The 17,500-nt window shown below is 43.0% G+C and overlaps 1 protein-coding gene across 9 annotated transcripts in view; it reads right to left on the bottom strand.

The window, feature by feature from the left end:
• robo1 (roundabout, axon guidance receptor, homolog 1 (Drosophila)) overlaps positions 1-17,500 on the bottom strand; it is a 295,430-nt gene that overhangs the window by 131,111 nt on the left and 146,819 nt on the right. For all 9 annotated transcript variants that reach the window (XM_047820606.1, XM_047820607.1, XM_047820608.1 and 6 more), the window contains one exon: positions 10,137-10,463. In XM_047820606.1, the coding sequence (XP_047676562.1) occupies positions 10,137-10,463 (327 nt within the window). The remainder of the gene's footprint in view (positions 1-10,136; positions 10,464-17,500) is intronic.

Genomic DNA, 17,500 nt, shown 5'->3' with positions numbered 1-17,500 from the left:
AGGAAGGAAAGATTTTCAAAACTATTGATGTTTATGAAAATGTGCCCCACAAGCCCGAACACCATACAAGGGTTAATCAGTGGTTCTAATGTGCCCCACAGACCCGAACACAGTGGTCATAATGTGCCCCACAGACCTGAACACAGTGGTTCTAATGTGCCCCACAGACCCGAACACAGTGGTCATAATGTGCCCCACAGACCTGAACACAGTGGTTCTAATGTGCCCCACAGACCCGAACACAGTGGTCATAATGTGCCCCACAGACCTGAACACAGTGGTCCTAATGTGCCCCACAGACCCAAACACAGTGGTCCTAATGTGCTCATGGTTTACTTTTTGTTGGGGAAAAAAACGAATAGATAGTGCCGTCGCAAGAAGTAATGAGCGTTCGACTCAAACTGTGTTTTATCCCCCACAAAAAAACAGCCCCAAACCTCATACGTTCTTCCACATCCACATACCTTAATCCTCACCAGCCGTTATCAGGATGGCTGAAAGGCTTCGAGCACCAGCTTACGCTTGCACTATTAACCACTTCAGTCTAGCAGAGCAGAACTGCGTCGTACACCGATATTTAAAAAATAACCACATGGGTCCCCCGAGACCCTAGAACCAAAACTAGGGAGATTAGAGGTGGCGGGCGGCCTAATAGCTTGGCTCTTCAGTCAAGGGGGAGGTTTCCTATCTGAGCCCTCCAGCTGAGAGCGACTTTATAATCAGTGTTTATCACAAATGGAGGCCAGTCGAGAGGAAATCGTGGTATCTCACTGTAGCTCACTGCTGCAGGACGATACACTAGTCTGAGCTATTCAATGTTTAGCAGGAGGTGTTCCATATGAGCGCACAAGTGTCTGCGAGATAGGATGGAGGGCAGCCGCTTCTTTTTATTCGAGCTGCAAATTTGAGGCAGACTGGACTGCAAATAATGTAGATTGTGCCACACGGGCAAAAAGTCATAGAACTCTGCGAGTCCGAATGAGCCGTCCGTGCCTAAGGATAGAGCAAATTTCCTGGGATCAAAGCAATGCTAAGAAGCATGAAAGAGGCCCGAGTTACAGGGCAGGCAGGTCTCATTTACTTCCTTTAGCTCAATGAAATCTAAAATCTTGACTGCCTAATTACCAAGGGCTAACGTGAGATCCACCTCTGTCTTATCTTCAAACAAGGCCATTCTCTTCCCTAAACAGCTCTTTCATGGTTCCTGCTCCTTTGTAGTCTCATGTAGAGTTTTATGAGTGAGGATCGACTCTAGCCCCTCCCGTGGGCATAACATAAATGGCTCGTCTGGTTTGTGAAGAAGGTAAGAAATGGAAATAAATTTCTTGCCTTAATTTCTTGCCTTACCAGATAAAAAAAGTCACCGGGGTAGAACGTCAAGTCAAGAGTACCTCAAATCTTTATAAGTGATGTGACGTGACGTGATGTGACGTGACGTATGGCTAAGAAAGGTAACCCATGCTCAGAATTCATTCTCTGCATTTAACCCATCCAAAGTGCACACACACAGAAGTGAACACACACCGTGAAGTCACACCCGGAGCAGTGGGGAGCCATTTATGCTGCGGTGCCCGGGTGGCAGTTGGGGGGGGGTCGGTGCCTTGCTCAAGGACACCTCAGTCGTGGTATTGCCGGCCCAAGACTCAAACTCACAACCTTAGAGTTAGGAGTCAAACCCATTAGGCCACGACTTCCCCCATTTTTTATTTATTTATTTATATATTTCTAATTTAAATGCAGATAAGTGACATGACATACAGCTAAGTATGTTTTAAGAAACACCTTAAAAACTGCTTTCTTTTCCTTCTTTCTCTTGTCCTGTTTTTTTTTTTTTTTTTAAATTTATTTCAGACATATATAAGCCTGAAATGCCTAAAAAAAGTCCTAAACTATCAAAAATAACATCACCATCACATCTGGATCTGTTTACATTACCTGCCAAACGCAGCTTACAGAGAGATACCTTAGTTGATGTCAGGATGTCAGGTACTCTCTTTAAAAACAGAGGTTACGCCAAGGTCCTCTGAACGATTGCTGTTTAAAAATGCTATGGTGGCTACAAAGAAGCTTTAATGTAAGGGAAGTGTTCTGTTGTAGTATACTACATAGAACTGTCAAGGCTTTTACCCATAGACACAAACCAGACCGTCCCCTTAAGATGCGTTATTGGCTGGCCCTAGTGCCTCTAAGCTTCTTCACCGAGATCGTAGACTATTCGTCATCTTACGGTCGCTGCACGGTAGCTTCTTTTGTCCAAAACAACTAGCAAGCGAGGTTATGTCCAATCCAAACCATCAACTTAGCAGTCCAAGGTTAAAGGTCATGCCATACAGTGTCTCACGGCTAGTCCTGGAATAACACTGAACCTTAACCGTTCAGCGACACTGTTTCAGACAGAAGACTCAACTCAAGTAGAGTGAATTTCTGTCCTCTGCATATACCCCAGGACAGCTAGGATTGCTGAGGTCCAACAGTGAGCTTGATCAGGGAACACTGTTTGAATCCCACACCCTGGTGACTCTCCAGACACACACCAGCCAACAGAACATGCATATGGCCCCTTGCTCCAGTACCATCAACCTCAAAGATGTCATCCATCTACCCAGTGCTCTGTCCCTCATGACTGCTGTGAACCCTTTTACCCTTCCTCAAATCCTTCCTTCTCTGCCAGGCCATGACTTGAGCAGCAGGAGATCTTTCTTCACTGTGATAGCATAACAAAGCAGTGAAAGTCAGAGCGCTAGGACTTCCTGCTGCTCTCCTTTCCATGTCAGCGTACAGAGTCGTCTCTCGAGAGCCTGACCTTCTCTCTACATTCTGACGCATCCACAGCAGGGAAGAAGGGGAGGAGGGATTGTGGGCAGCTGGCATCATCTCAATACCCCACCATGATCCAGAGTCTACAAATGTCTGTGACCTCTGGTGTAAGTGGGTGCACATTGCCGATACCGATCTTAAAGAGTATCTTCAAGAGCAATTAGTTTTTCGTATGTTTATGGTGTTTCTAACATGCAGACCCTGATGCTGGGAAGCAGGCCAGCTGAAGACACCAGGTGTTATATATTTTGGTACTGCCTTAGAGAGCTGAACCCAATGTAACACACTGATGTCATGCATCAGGCTTCGGGGAATTTTTTCTCTCTTGTAAATGGGTCACATAGATTTCAGGTCCATTAAGAACGTAAAATAGAAGCAGCAATGACAAGTTTGACAAGAGCAAATAAGCTGCACTCTTCCCTCAGGCTTGTTTTCTGGTTTTTATCTCCCACTCTTAAGAGGTCTGTCGGTAATCCGCTGCACTGTAATTAAACATCATGAAATCATTTTTTTTTCCTCATCTGATTTCAGCCCATCTTCAGCTGACTTTCGTGGCTCTAAATTAGACACACACCCAGGAATTCGGCAAACAATTAAAAACAGCCGTATGCAAATGATACGGAGTCGTCTGTCGACCGAAGAACAGATGTCTTCACGTTTCTAATTTTCAACTTGGTTGTGTTTCATCTGTTTGACCAGATTTATTAGGGATGGAAATGTCCTTGTGGGATCTTCAGTGCACATATAAAGTTTTGAATCTGACCTGCTGATGTTTCTCTCCCTGTAATCAATAATTACAACTTACTGAACCGTTAAAATGAAACTAATTAAACCAGGTCTTAAAGGATCGGAGGTACGAAAGACGGGTAAGAATAAATCCTTTTCAGAAAGGAAAGTTTCTTTGTGCTTTATCTGAGCTTTCGATAAGATGGTCGAATTAAAGCAAAGTTTATTAGATGCATTAAAAACAACATTAAAGCAGAGGAAAGAATCAAGAACTTAAAGGTGCGGTCTCTGATATCTGAAAGCCAATGTTGACATATAAAATCACCAAAACAAACACGCCCCTAACCCAGACAGGTCCCATCCCTATATTGATAGCTCCGCCCACACATACATACGTAACCCGGGCGACTAACAGAAAGAAACGTGTCTTTATCATAGCTGAAGGGAAGAACAATACGATTGTAGATAAACAAACAAGCAAAAATGCCACACAAGCATAATGATGTAAAGGACAAAGGCATATATTAGTTCTGTGTAACAAAGCAAAACCAACGTTACTCACCTATCGAGAAGGAAAAAAGCGCCTCGGCGTCTTAAGTAAAGTCGGCCACATATTCACAGGTTGGAGTTTCCCGAGTCGATAACTCCTGAGCTAAACGCTGTTACTACACAAAACGCGGTTGTAGCTGCCTCTCTACATTACTACGATAGAAAAGAGGTGTTATTTGTGTAGTAACAGCGTTTAGCTCAGGAGTTATTGACTCGGGAAACTCCAACCTGTGAATATGTGGCCAACTTCCTGCTCCTTCAGTTCTCTCCAGCGCTGGAAAGCTGATCCTATATTAACACGTCCTACTTCTTGTCCTTATCGTAAGTCTTTCTTCTCTTTCTTTCTTTGTTTTTATCCTCCGTGTCGATGTTAAAACCGCTTTCTGCTAACGTCACACGCGCGCACTGAACACTCTCTCCGCCCAGATTGACAAGCCCCGCCCCTTTCCGCTCATTGGCTACACGTTTGTTTTGATTTTTCCGGAGACCCCGCCTTTAAGTGCCTTGAAAGTGTCATTGCATTCGATTTATAAATACAAAAACCCCAGAGCTTTGCTGGAATTTCTCTCTCACACCTCTTAATTAGTTTATCTCCTGCATCTCCTCTCTAACGACGAGGCAATCTGAAGTCTACCGGTGATTCAAACGGCGGCCGATGGCACGTTCGTTTCCGGCAGTTTATCCGTTTATTTTTCTCTTTGTTAAACTTTCAGAGAGGATTTTTTCTTTCTGTTCTTGTTCACTATGTTAAAAAGACATCTTTCCTGCTACAGCATCACCCTCCTGATCATTTATCCTGCTAGACTGACAGGTTAATCTACACAGGATTTTTAACTTCACCCTTCCTGTATAATTAGTGTTAAAAAAAAAAAGTCCATGTAAGAAAGCGGCTTATGAAGCGACGCTGTATGAACTTTCGCACAGACAGGAAATCGTTCCCTTTTATTCTTCCCTTCCAATCAGTCAAGAATGATGACATTTACCTTTGGCACCGATGCAGCCTGATGACCAAGCCAACAAATCAGTTCAAGCCACTGAAACAATGTCGCAATTTGGTATTTCTGTAACTAAACAGATCCATATGTTTTCTATCTGAAGCTTGGCAAGGATGTTAGATTCTAGTCTACTTAGTAGTCCACAACATACAAATATCCCCAGTGGAGAAGGCCACTACTTAAACATGGAGAAGAAAGACATCCACGGCCGGTGGTTAAGGCTATCAGCATCTCTGTTCCTTCCCTTTTTAATCTCCCAGCTGAGGAACTGAAGGAACATGTTATTATTAGCTCCTCTGATAGGCAACAGCTTCCAAGTTAGGAGTTACCATATTTAAATGACTAGCCTTGATTTAGTGCACCCAAAAGCACAATATTGACTTTCCAGAAAGTAAGGGAGGCAAGAGGAGGACAAAAAACAACGATGGGACATGACGGAGACAGAGAAATATCATGGAATTACTTTATTCCTATGTCAAAAACACCTAAAAAAAAAAAAATAAAGAATAAAACTTTTCTGCAGGTTCTCTGGAAATCCCGTTTTATACGGGTAAAAAAAAATCTTTCTTTGATCAACATTTTTGCAGCTGTTTGAAGATGGAGGCATCCGAACAGACGCATCAGTCATCCTCAAAGCACAGGCTGACACACCGCATTACGTCATGTAGCCCGCAGCCACGGGGCTCGACGGTGAGCACTTACGGATAAGAGCATGCTCGCGCTCCTCTCTTAACCCTTCTTCTCTTACACGTCCTGCTCTCTAATCTTTTGTTCCCTCTGAAGCCTATTATTCACCAACAACGTATGACACATAACAGATGCCGAGTATCGGATAGAAAAAGAAACATGGAAACGGAGGGAAAAGAGGCGACAAGAAAAAATAAATAAATAAATAAATAAATAAATAAAGCCAATCTAGGGTGTAGAAATATTAGAGAAAAGACGAAGATGTAATTAAATATGAATTATAGTATATGTTATTTGGAATTAACACGTGACATGCTCTAAACAAATACGAACAAAGATATGAAAATCAGAACTACTTGTTATTCTGGCTAAATTGAATAGAACAGAAGCCTTTATTTGTGACGTGAAGTGATGTGACATTCGGCTAAGTAACCCATCCAAAGTGCACACACACACACACACACACACACACACACACCGTAAACACACACCCGGAGCAGTGGGCAGCCATTTATGCTGCAGTGCCCAGGGAGCAGTCGGGGGGGTTCGGTGCCTTGCTCAAGGGCACCTCAGTCTCGGCCTTCCAGAGACTCGAACCCACAACCTTAGGGCTAGGAGTCAGACTCTCTAACCATTAGGGCAAAACTATTTGTCTCATATACATACAGATGACATTTCGGGACATCGGGGTCGGAGCACAGGGTCGGCCATGATACAGCTCCACTGGAGCAGTGAGGGTTAAGTCCAACAGCTTGCACCACCACTGCCCAAATATCTCAGTATTTTAAGACATCATCTTGTTCTTGTTCTTGTGACTTAGTAACGTGTTATTTCAAGATATTATCTAGTTTTGATTGAGTAGCTCATTATTTTGAGATACTTCTTGTTAAGGTGACATTATAGCTCTTTATTTTGACTCGGTAATGAGTTATGAGATAATATTAGAGTAATCAAGATAATAACACTAATGACTCTCTAACTGATACCGATGACGAACTGGAACAATGTAGCTGAGCCCGAGGAACCGTCAGACCTGGAACTTTTCCCGATTTCCGTAGACACGGTGTAGAGTTTCCAGTATCAGTTTCCAGAAGAATTTAGAATTTAAATCCAGCTACAGATAAAGACAGAGATATTGTGATTACGGACAGAGAACATACCTAATTCTGAACAAGAAGCTGAATGACCCTGGACTAAGCGGTAGGCTAACTGCTAAGTGCTAAACGGTTATCCATGCAGTTATACTCATGTCATGAAAAGGAATCTTCCAAAGAAAACCTTGGAACGGCTTTCATGACTTTCACTGCACAAGAAGTGTAAAAAGTTAAGAACCGATGAGCACCGTACACACCAAATTACACGGGAACGTTCAAAAACCAAACCCTGATCTGACACAAACAGAGGTCAGGAAAATGTCTCGAGAAAACGCATTGCTCCTTCAGGCTACAATTAAAGCATTTTAAAAAAAAAAAAAAAAAAAAAAAAAAAGCAAAGCTTTGGGGTACGCTACATTCCTGCCCACGGCTTCCAACACTAGTTGCTTGGGCAACATAATTACACGCGGGGCGGCTGGGGTAACAGGGCGGGGTGGGGGAGGTTGAGGGGTCGGAAACACACGGTCGAAGGGTTCTGAGCTTTGACACCATGCCATTATGTCTCTTTTTGAACCTCATACAAAATAAGCGTCCCAGAGGCCCGCGGTGTCGCTGCTCCCTGCTCGCTGCTCTGTGTCTTCTGGCCAAACCCGTCCTGTCGCCAACGCTCACCATTTTTCTTTTTTCAGATATATACTTTGAAAAGCAGATGATATTCACTCTTCACTGCAGTGGCTGGATTTCAGGCTTGCTGTTTTTAGCTCCTGGACTTGCCAATGCTTTTTACTGTGTGCTAGCAGGGACAAAATATAATCTGGAAAATATGGCATGTTATGATTGCGACCGACCGCACGGATGTCTGTGATCTTTCTGGATGCTCATTATACTCTGCAAATATCTTTGGCATTTCAGAATAAAATGTAGAGCTGGAGAGTTCTATATTCTCTTTTGCTAAATCCCCACACCAGAATCAAAGTTTTTTTTCTTTACTATTCGGTTCCGTCAAATTCGACAGTCAACGGCACTTTGTTGAGCTGAGGCTTTTCCTATAACTGCTCATCCTGAGCTGTTCTATTGCCGACAACCTTAAAAAGATCATGTGGAACCTTTTTATCACATTTAGCAGCTAGAAACATCGGTTCCCTCACCAGTCTCTCGTTTTTCATCACTCTTAAAGTTAAGAAGAACAAAAAGCATCTTCTTGGTGGTAAACACTGTACCCTGGCATGCTGACACTGGAGACTCCTTCCCTAAATGTAAAAGTCTCCTAATTAAAAGTCTGTTTGTTAAATAACTTTATTTTTTAGTTTAGTTTTAGACTCAATAAGATTTATGGTGCAATTATGATGTGACACCTCAGTACTGTGGGAATGTACTGCTGATGTATTAAACAAAATGAACCATCACCTTCTGACCAATCGGAAACGAGAACACGGTGATATTGTAGCAAACGAACCATCACCTTCTGACCAATCAGAAACGAGAACACGGTGATATCGTAGCAAACGAACCATCACCTTCTGACCAATCAGAAACGAGAACACGGTGATATCGTAGCAAATGAAATATCACCTTCTGACCAATCAGAAACGAGAACACGGCGATATCGTAGCAAATGAACCATCACCTTCTGACCAATCAGAAACAAGAACATGGTGATATCGTAGCAGGAACAAAGTATTAAACAAAGTGAAACCAGAGCCACCGAGGACATTTATGATCACGTATCGTTTTGCTTGGTACAATCCGAACTGTTTGACGTAGCGAATCGTTTGCGTTAGCGAAAGTTAAACAGCATCTTACTGTTAAATCAGTCGATTTAATTGGGTGTAAAAGCTGAATATTATTCAGGAGCTCAGAGAGAACAGAAAGCAGGTGAGTAAAGAGCTGAAACGCTGCCCAGTGAGGAGCAGATGCCAATGTCACACATTCCACTTGAAACTCAAAGCAGTCAAGCGTTCCTTCCAACCCGTTGCCAGGTCGATTAGATTACAGCAAGAGCCTTGGTGACAGCTCCTGGGCATGCTCGAAAAGTGCTTGCTATCTGAGATCCTCCCCATTCGCTCCTCTAGAGCTCGGAAAGATACGCTACGCCGAGCAGTTCAGGGAAGAAGCCAAAAGCAAAACCTTCATTAAAAATGGCAGCTCACTCACACACAAACGATTTATGGTAGTAAAGTATGAAAAGAAGGAACTTCTTACAGCAAGACAACCGATAATCTAAAAAAAAACTTCAATCCCTGAAAATCCTTAAAGCTTATTTTTATTTTCAATTTGTGAGGTTTGGATGGCGAGTCAGTGGCGGACAAAGCCAACGAGAACAAGTCGTTTATGGAATGTGATGACTTTGCGATAGGTACGATTGAGTGCAAAAGTTTGTGAACCCCCCGACCTTTTTTTTTTCGGTTTATTTGTTTGTATTTTACAATTTAAAAGGGATTGATGGACAAAAAGTGAAAGGATAGATATAGCGACATCGACGATAACGCAACAAAAACTCCAGATCTGATTTGGCCACATTGAGAAATGGTTATTAAAAACCTTTACAATGATATAAATTAGATTTGTTTGACATATAATGTATTGACATAAACAGACCGTCAGTTTAATCTTCTTCAATGTCTGCGTCCTAAAAGTTATTTAAAAGTCTTTAAAATCTCATCAAGGAAATAAAGCACTACTACGTAAAACAAACAAACAAACAAACAAACAAACAAACAAACAAACAAACAGTTCTTATTTGACATTTTCCCCAAAGCTCTCCAGACATTAACGACTAGAAAACGACCAGGCTCTTCTTCAACAACTGCAACATTAGTCCGAACACACACTGCTAAACAGCGACTGTGTGAGAGGATTAGTATCTCTGATGACTCCTGACCACCTACTGAAGCTCCTTTAAGAACCGCTCAAGCCGACTGGATCTGGTGTGCTCTATCCGGCGGGATCAGCATGCAGACCCACCGACGCGAGCACTTCCTGTCCATCTCTAGATTATCCAACTCACTGAACCCATTGAGCATCCAGTCCCAGGAGGAAACTGGAAACCCTTTACCATTCAAGCTAAAAGAGCTATAACCTCTCCTGCATTCAGGGCATGGGCACGGGGTCAGAGACACTACACTGAATGAAGACTATGGCCTGGTTTCAATTCTGCCCCGGGGGAAAAGCTATCGCTCACACAGAGGCCTCGATAAGCAATGCCATTATTCCAAACAGCGAGAAAAAGCTTGCCGAAAACAGAAATTAAAAGGAGCCGAGCACTTACTGGCTACTTCCAGCGATGCGTTGTGGCTGACGGCTTCCCCGAGGTAGTTGCGAGCGACGCAGACGTACGAGCCTTCGTCCGGTTTGCTCCGGCGGCCGTGAATAATTTTCAGGAAGAACAGTGAACCGGTTGGAAGGAGCATGCGATGGGAACGCGTGTCGTCCCGGTCCGTTTCAACCCTCTCGCCATCCTTGTACCACTCCACGGTGGGAATGGGTCGCCCCTCGGCCTTGCAGTTGAGGGTGGCGGGTTCGCCCTTGGACACGATCAGGTCGGAGGGATGCTCCACGATGCGAGGCGGGTAGTCCTCCTGCCGCAGACGAGAACCTGAAGAGGACACACAGGTTATAGAGTTGAGTGAAATGAAAGTGAAGGTCTGGAGTGAGATCTTACTAAAGTGTGCAACATAATGGGATGTGTAGAAATATTCACGACTGTTTCTCGTGTCAGTGACGTCAACACGAGTCTTTAATAAATATCACAGAACACTGGATTCCCTTCACTGGTATTCCAAGGCTTCTTTAATGTCGTTTAAATAATGGTTGTGTTTCGGTGAAACGTAACCATGAAGTGGTGACGAGGAAGAAAAAAGAAGAAGAAAAAGAAACCTCTGGCAAAGCAGATACACTCCTTAAATAAAAAGAAAATGTTGGGACAAAACGGCCAGTTAAACTAACATTTGTAAACATCTTCCTCGGTGCACGCGGTCAGGCCACATTTACGACCGCCATCTTTTTCTTTCAAGGGACTCATTTGTCCAGCGGACAAAATTATGGGGTTGAAACATGCAATGCTTCATATGAGACTGCTGTCCTTACTCCACCTTCTGAATGAGACAGATTTGTATTGTGGAAGCACTAAAAATGCTGCCTGAAGCCTCTGACATGTAGATTTAGCCCGAGGACCTTCAGATGCAGTGGGTTTTTAATGTAGATCAGTTATCCAGACACGACACTCAACACACTCGCAACTTTAACGGCTTAAAGCCCCTAAAGCTGGACAGGAGATTAAACTGTACTAACAGCAGTCACAGGGTTGGAGTGATTATCACGCTAATAGAGTGATGAAGCTGTTAGATAATAAACTCTTTGCCTAAAATTACATTCAAATAAAACATATTAAAACACGTAAAAAGGTACAAAGCAACAGCAATAAAAAGTGTCAACCTTGGAAAAGTGTAAAAAAGTGTATTCTAATGTACTAATTAACTGTGAACAGTGTAGTGAACAGTGTAGTGAACAGTGTAGTGAACTGTGTAGTGAACAATGTACTGAACTGTGTACTGAACTGTGTAGTGAACAGTGTAGTGAACAGTGTAGTGAACTGTGTAGTGAACAGTGTAGTGAACAGTGTAGTGAACAGTGTAGTGAACAGTGTAGTGAACAGTGTACTGAACAGTGTAGTGAACTGTGTACTGAACAGTGTAGTGAACAGTGTACTGAACAGTGTAGTGAACTGTGTAGTGAACAGTGTAGTGAACAGTGTAGTGAACAGTGTAGTGAACAGTGTACTGAACAGTGTAGTGAACTGTGTAGTGAACAATGTACTGAACAGTGTAGTGAACAGTGTAGTGAACTGTGTAGTGAACAGTGTAGTGAACAGTGTAGTGAACAGTGTAGTGAACAATGTACTGAACAGTGTAGTGAACTGTGTAGTGAACAGTGTAGTGAACTGTGTAGTGAACAATGTACTGAACAGTGTAGTGAACAGTGTAGTGAACTGTGTAGTGAACAATGTACTGAACAGTGTAGTGAACTGTGTAGTGAACAGTGTAGTGAACTGTGTAGTGAACAGTGTAGTGAACTGTGTAGTGAACAGTGTAGTGAACTGTGTAGTGAACAATGTACTGAACAGTGTAGTGAACAGTGTACTGAACAGTGTAGTGAACTGTGTAGTGAACAGTGTAGTGAACTGTGTAGTGAACAATGTACTGAACAGTGTAGTGAACAGTGTAGTGAACAGTGTAGTGAACTGTGTAGTGAACTGTGTAGTGAACAGTGTAGTGAACAGTGTAGTGAACTGTGTAGTGAACAGTGTAGTGAACAGTGTACTTAACAGTGTAGTGAACTGTGTAGTGAACAGTGTAGTGAACAAAGTGTAGTGAACAGTGTACTGAACAGTGTAGTGAACAGTGTAGTGAACAGTGTATTGAACAGTGTACTGAACAGTGTAGTGAACAGTGTAGTGAACAGTGTAGTGAACTGTGTAGTGAACAGTGTAGTGAACAGTGTAGTGAACTGTGTTGTGAACAGTGTAGTGAACAGTGTAGTGAACTGTGTAGTGAACAGTGTAGTGAACTGTGTAGTGAACAGTGTAGTGAACTGTGTAGTGAACAGTGTAGTGAACAGTGTAGTGAACAGTGTAGTGAACTGTGTAGTGAACAGTGTACTGAACAGTGTAGTAAACTGTGTAGTGAACAGTGTAGTGAACAAAGTGTACTGAACAGTGTAGTGAACAGTGTATTGAACAGTGTAGTGAACAGTGTAGTGAACAGTGTATTGAACAGTGTAGTGAACAAAGTGTATTGAACAGTGTATTGAACAGTGTACTGAACAGTGTACTGAACAGTCTATTGAACAGTGTAGTGAACAGTGTAGTGAACTGTGTAGTGAACAGTGTAGTGAACAGTGTAGTGAACTGTGTAGTGAACAGTGTAGTGAACAGTGTAGTGAACTGTGTAGTGAACAGTGTAGTGAACAGTGTAGTGAACTGTGTAGTGAACTGTGTAGTGTTAATAAAATGCACAGAATGGATAGTGACACGTGTAAAAAGTGTAACACACCGAATGGATTTAGTCTGACACGTCTGTGATCAAAGCCGAGAAACGTGGGGGGGGGGGTGAGAGGGAGAGAGAGAGAGAGAGAGAGAGAGAGAGAGAGAGAGAGAGAGAGAGAGACAGAGAGAGAGAGAGAGAGAGAGAGAGAGAGAGAGAGACAGTCAGAGAGAGAGAGAGACAGAGTGAGAGAGAGAGACAGAGAGCACTAGAGAGAGAGAGGGACAGAGAGAGAGCAAGAGAGAGGGGATAGAGTGAGAGGGAGAGAGACAGAGAGAGAGAGAGAGAGTGAGAGAGAGAGACAGAGAGCACTAGAGAGAGAGAGAGAGAGAGAGAGAGAGAGGGGATAGAGTGAGAGGGAGAGAGACAGAGAGAGAGAGAGAGAGTGAGAGAGAGAGACAGAGAGCACTAGAGAGAGAGAGGGACAGAGAGAGAGCAAGAGAGAGGGGATAGAGTGAGAGGGAGAGAGACAGAGAGAGAGAGAGGGAGAATGAGAGAGAGAGCCAGAGAGAGAGAGAGACAGTCAGAGAGAGACATTCAGAGAGAGCCAGAGAGAGAGAGAGAGAGAGAGAGAGAGACAGAGTCAGAGAGAGACAGAGAGCACTAGAGAGAGAGAGAGAGAGAGAGAGAGAGAGAGAGAGAGAGAGAGAGAGAATTAACAATTAAAGGGGTTCAATTAAGTCATGGTCCAGGGTCACACATCATTTGTCCAGAACCCCATGACCTGGAACAGTGTGCGCACACACACACATACACACACAGACATACACAGACACACACACGCACACACACACACATACACACACAGACATACACAGACACACACACGCACACACACACACATACACACACAGACACACACAGACACACACGCACACACACACACACACATACACACACAGACATACACAGACATACACAGACACACACACGCACACACACACACACACACACATACACACACAGACATACACAGACACACACACGCACACACACACACACACACACATACACACACAGACATACACAGACACACACGCACACACACACACATACACACACAGACATACACAGACACACACACGCACACACACACACATACACACACATACACACACAGACATACACAGACACACACACGCACACACACACACATACACACACAGACACACACAGACACACACACGCACACACACACACACACATACACACACAGACACACACACGCACACACACACACACACATACACACACAGACACACACGCACACACGTACACACACACACACACATACACACACAGACACACACACACACACACACACACACACACACACACACACACACACACACACACACACACACACACACACACACACACACACACACACACACACACACACACACACACACACACTCTACAGTGGAGCTATTGTTCTTTTTTGCTGCTTCATGCAGTCCAGTCAGCAGAATATAGTGTAGCTAAATGATCTATCTATCTATCTATCTATCTATCTATCTATCTATCTATCTATCTATCTATCTATCTATCTATCTATCTATCTATCTATCTATCTATCTATCTAATATAATTTTCTGTCTGCATAACTTTGCATAAATAAAGGCAGAGCATGGACAGATACCAAAGAAAATCAACCCAAAGTGTAGATTTTTGTAAATAATAATAAAAAAAAAGCGCTCACGTACTCTGGGGAAAATGTATTCGTTCACTCACCGGAGTTTTCTTTCATTAATAATTGTTTAATTAACGATGGCACGTAAGGGCCAAACGTATCTATTTGTTAATTAATTAATTAATTAATTAATTAATTAGGGCCAAGCGTATCTAATGAATTAGTTTGTTTATTGAACAGAAATCCGATCAGTAAATGATTCCCACCCGCAGCATGTCCTCACTTTTTAAACAGAATAATAATCCTTTAGCTTTTATACTTTTTTTGTTCCAGGTGGTCTAAAGCCTTCGGTGTTAGATATCAGCACAGCCATTAAAATTCCTGCGTACGGAGTAGATCCTCCGGGTGAAACACACTGACTGTCAGTTTCTTTTACCACGTGTCTGTTATTGCAGTTGCATCTGAGCGCCTGTCCTGTGGAGACGTCTAGACTTAGATGACTAGACAGAGGAGAAAAATAAAAAGAGTGAAATATCAGAGAGAGAAAAACAAGGGGGTAACGTTTAAATAGGCACTGTAGTGTGTGTGTGTGTGTGTGTGTGTGTGTGTGTGTGTGTGTGTGAGTGTGTGAGTGTGTGTGGGTATATATTTGTGTGTGTGTGTGTGTGTGTGAGAGTGTGATCGTGTGTGTGGGTATATACAGTATGTGTGTGAGTGTGTGTGTGTGTGAGAGAGTGTGTGAGTGTGAGTGGGTATATGTGCGTGAGTGTGTGTGAGAGAGTGTGATCATGTGTGTGGGTACATATGTGTGTGAGTGTGTGTGTGTGAGAGAGTGTGATCGTGTGTGGGGATATATATATATGTGTGTGTGTGTGTGTGTGTGTGTGTGTGTGTGAGAGTGTGTGAGTGTGTGTGGGTATATATGTGTGTGAGTGTGTGTGTGTGTGTGTGTGTGTGTGTGTGTGTGTGTGTGTGTGTGTGTGTGTGTGTGTGTGAGAGTGTGTGAGTGTGTGTGGGTATATGTGTGTGAGAGTGACTGTATGAGTATGTGTGTGCATGTGAAAGTATGTGTGTGAGAGTGTGTGAGAGTGTGTGTGTGTCTGTGTGTGTGAGCGGGTGTGTGTGAGCTGGTGTGTGAAAGAGTGAGTATATGTGTGTGAGAGTGAGTGTATGAGTGTGTGTGAATGTGTGTGTGTGTGTGAGTATGTGTGCGTATACGTATATGTGTGAGTGTGTATGGGAATGTGTGAGTGTGTGTGTGTGCGTGTGAGAGTGTGTGAGAGAGTGTGTGTCTGAGCTTGAGTGAGTATACGTATATGTGTGAGTGTGTGTGAGATTGTGTGTGTGTGTGTGTGTGTGTGTGTGTGTGTGTGTGTGTGTGTGTGTGTGTGTGTGTGTGTGAGTATGTGTGTGCGTATGTGTGTGTGTATGTGTGTGTGTGAGTGTGTGTGTGTGTGTGTGTGTGTGTGTGTGTAAACTTTTTATCTGTTTATATAATATGATTGATACATATGTGTGTATTTAATGTCCCGTTCCTGTTGTTTTATACGTAGCTGTTGCTATAGAAACGATAGAGCATTTGAAGGAAGTCATTAACATAAACCTGTAACATATTCCAACCAATCAGATTAGAGTATGTGCTATAACACAATGTGGCCATCCGTTTTTCCCTGCATCAATTTTTCCATCTACATTTCCATCTCTCCTCGTTTTATCTGACCGCTGCATCCGTTCCTCTGCTTCCTCTCTCCGTCTCCTGTTTCAGAAGAAGGGAAGCTGGGAAATTTTGCAGCTATGATCTGATCGATTGGTGCCTCTGGCAAGAGTCATGTTTCTCACACACACACACACACACACACACACACACACACACACACACTCACACACACACACACACACACACTCACACACACACACACACACACACACTCACACACACACACACACACACACACACACACACACACACACACACACACACACACACACACACTCACACACACACACACATAAACACACAGTGTATTTCTTCACCTTCCAGTTATTCTGTCATTTATTATATCGAGTCCGATCCTCCACCTGTGCCTTTAATTAAAGGGTGAGAGATAATGAAGGAGTGAATGAAAGATGAAGAGAAGCTGAGTATCGAATAAAACTCTCCACTCTAGTGTGGACTCTCTCTTTCTTTCTTTCTTTCTTTCTTTCTTTCTTTCTTTCTTTCTTTCTTTCTTTCTTTCTTTCTTTCTTTCTCAGAGTGTCTTTCTCTCAATCTCTCTCTTAATATCTCAGTGTTCTCTCTCTCTTTCTCTCTGTGTCTCTCTGTCTCTCTCTCTTTCTCTCTCTCTTTCTCTCTCTCTCTCTCTCTCTCTCTCTCTGTCTCTCTCTCTGTCTCTCTCTCTCTCTGCGTCTCTCTCTCTCTCTCTCTCTCTCTCTCTCTCTCTCTCTCTCTCTCTCTCTCTCTCTCTCTCTCTCTCTCTCTCTCTCTCTCTCTCTCTCTCTCTCTCTGCAGTCACACAAGGACATGAATCTGAAGTCCAGCAGACTACAATAACATATACAGACTCTGATTGAAGGACTTTTTATTCATCCTGTCTTCTCTCTCTTTCTTACAATAAAGAAATATTCTAATCTTTCATCTTAGAGAGCGCCAGTGAGAGCGATAGAGAGAGAGAGAGAGAGAGAGAATAAAAAGTCAACAAAGCATGTCATGTTACAATAGCCGTACGCTGTTGCAATAGAAACGATAATGCGTGTCGATTTGCTCTACAGATGTTGTGACTCTCTTCTGACCAATCAGAGTCGAGAACTTGACACTCTCATACCTCAGATTCATTTCTATGCTGTTTTTCTATTCGCTAAATCAATACATATCAACACCCCCCCCCCCCATGTTTATCTAATATTTAACTCTAGAAAGTTTTAACCATTAAACTGCTATGTTGTCCTTTGACATAAGTA

The sequence above is a fragment of the Tachysurus fulvidraco genome, chromosome 11, assembly GCF_022655615.1.
Source record: "Tachysurus fulvidraco isolate hzauxx_2018 chromosome 11, HZAU_PFXX_2.0, whole genome shotgun sequence".
Lineage (NCBI taxonomy): Eukaryota > Metazoa > Chordata > Actinopteri > Siluriformes > Bagridae > Tachysurus > Tachysurus fulvidraco.
Note: the sequence above shows the minus strand (reverse complement) of the source record. Positions and strands in the feature narration are given on the sequence as shown.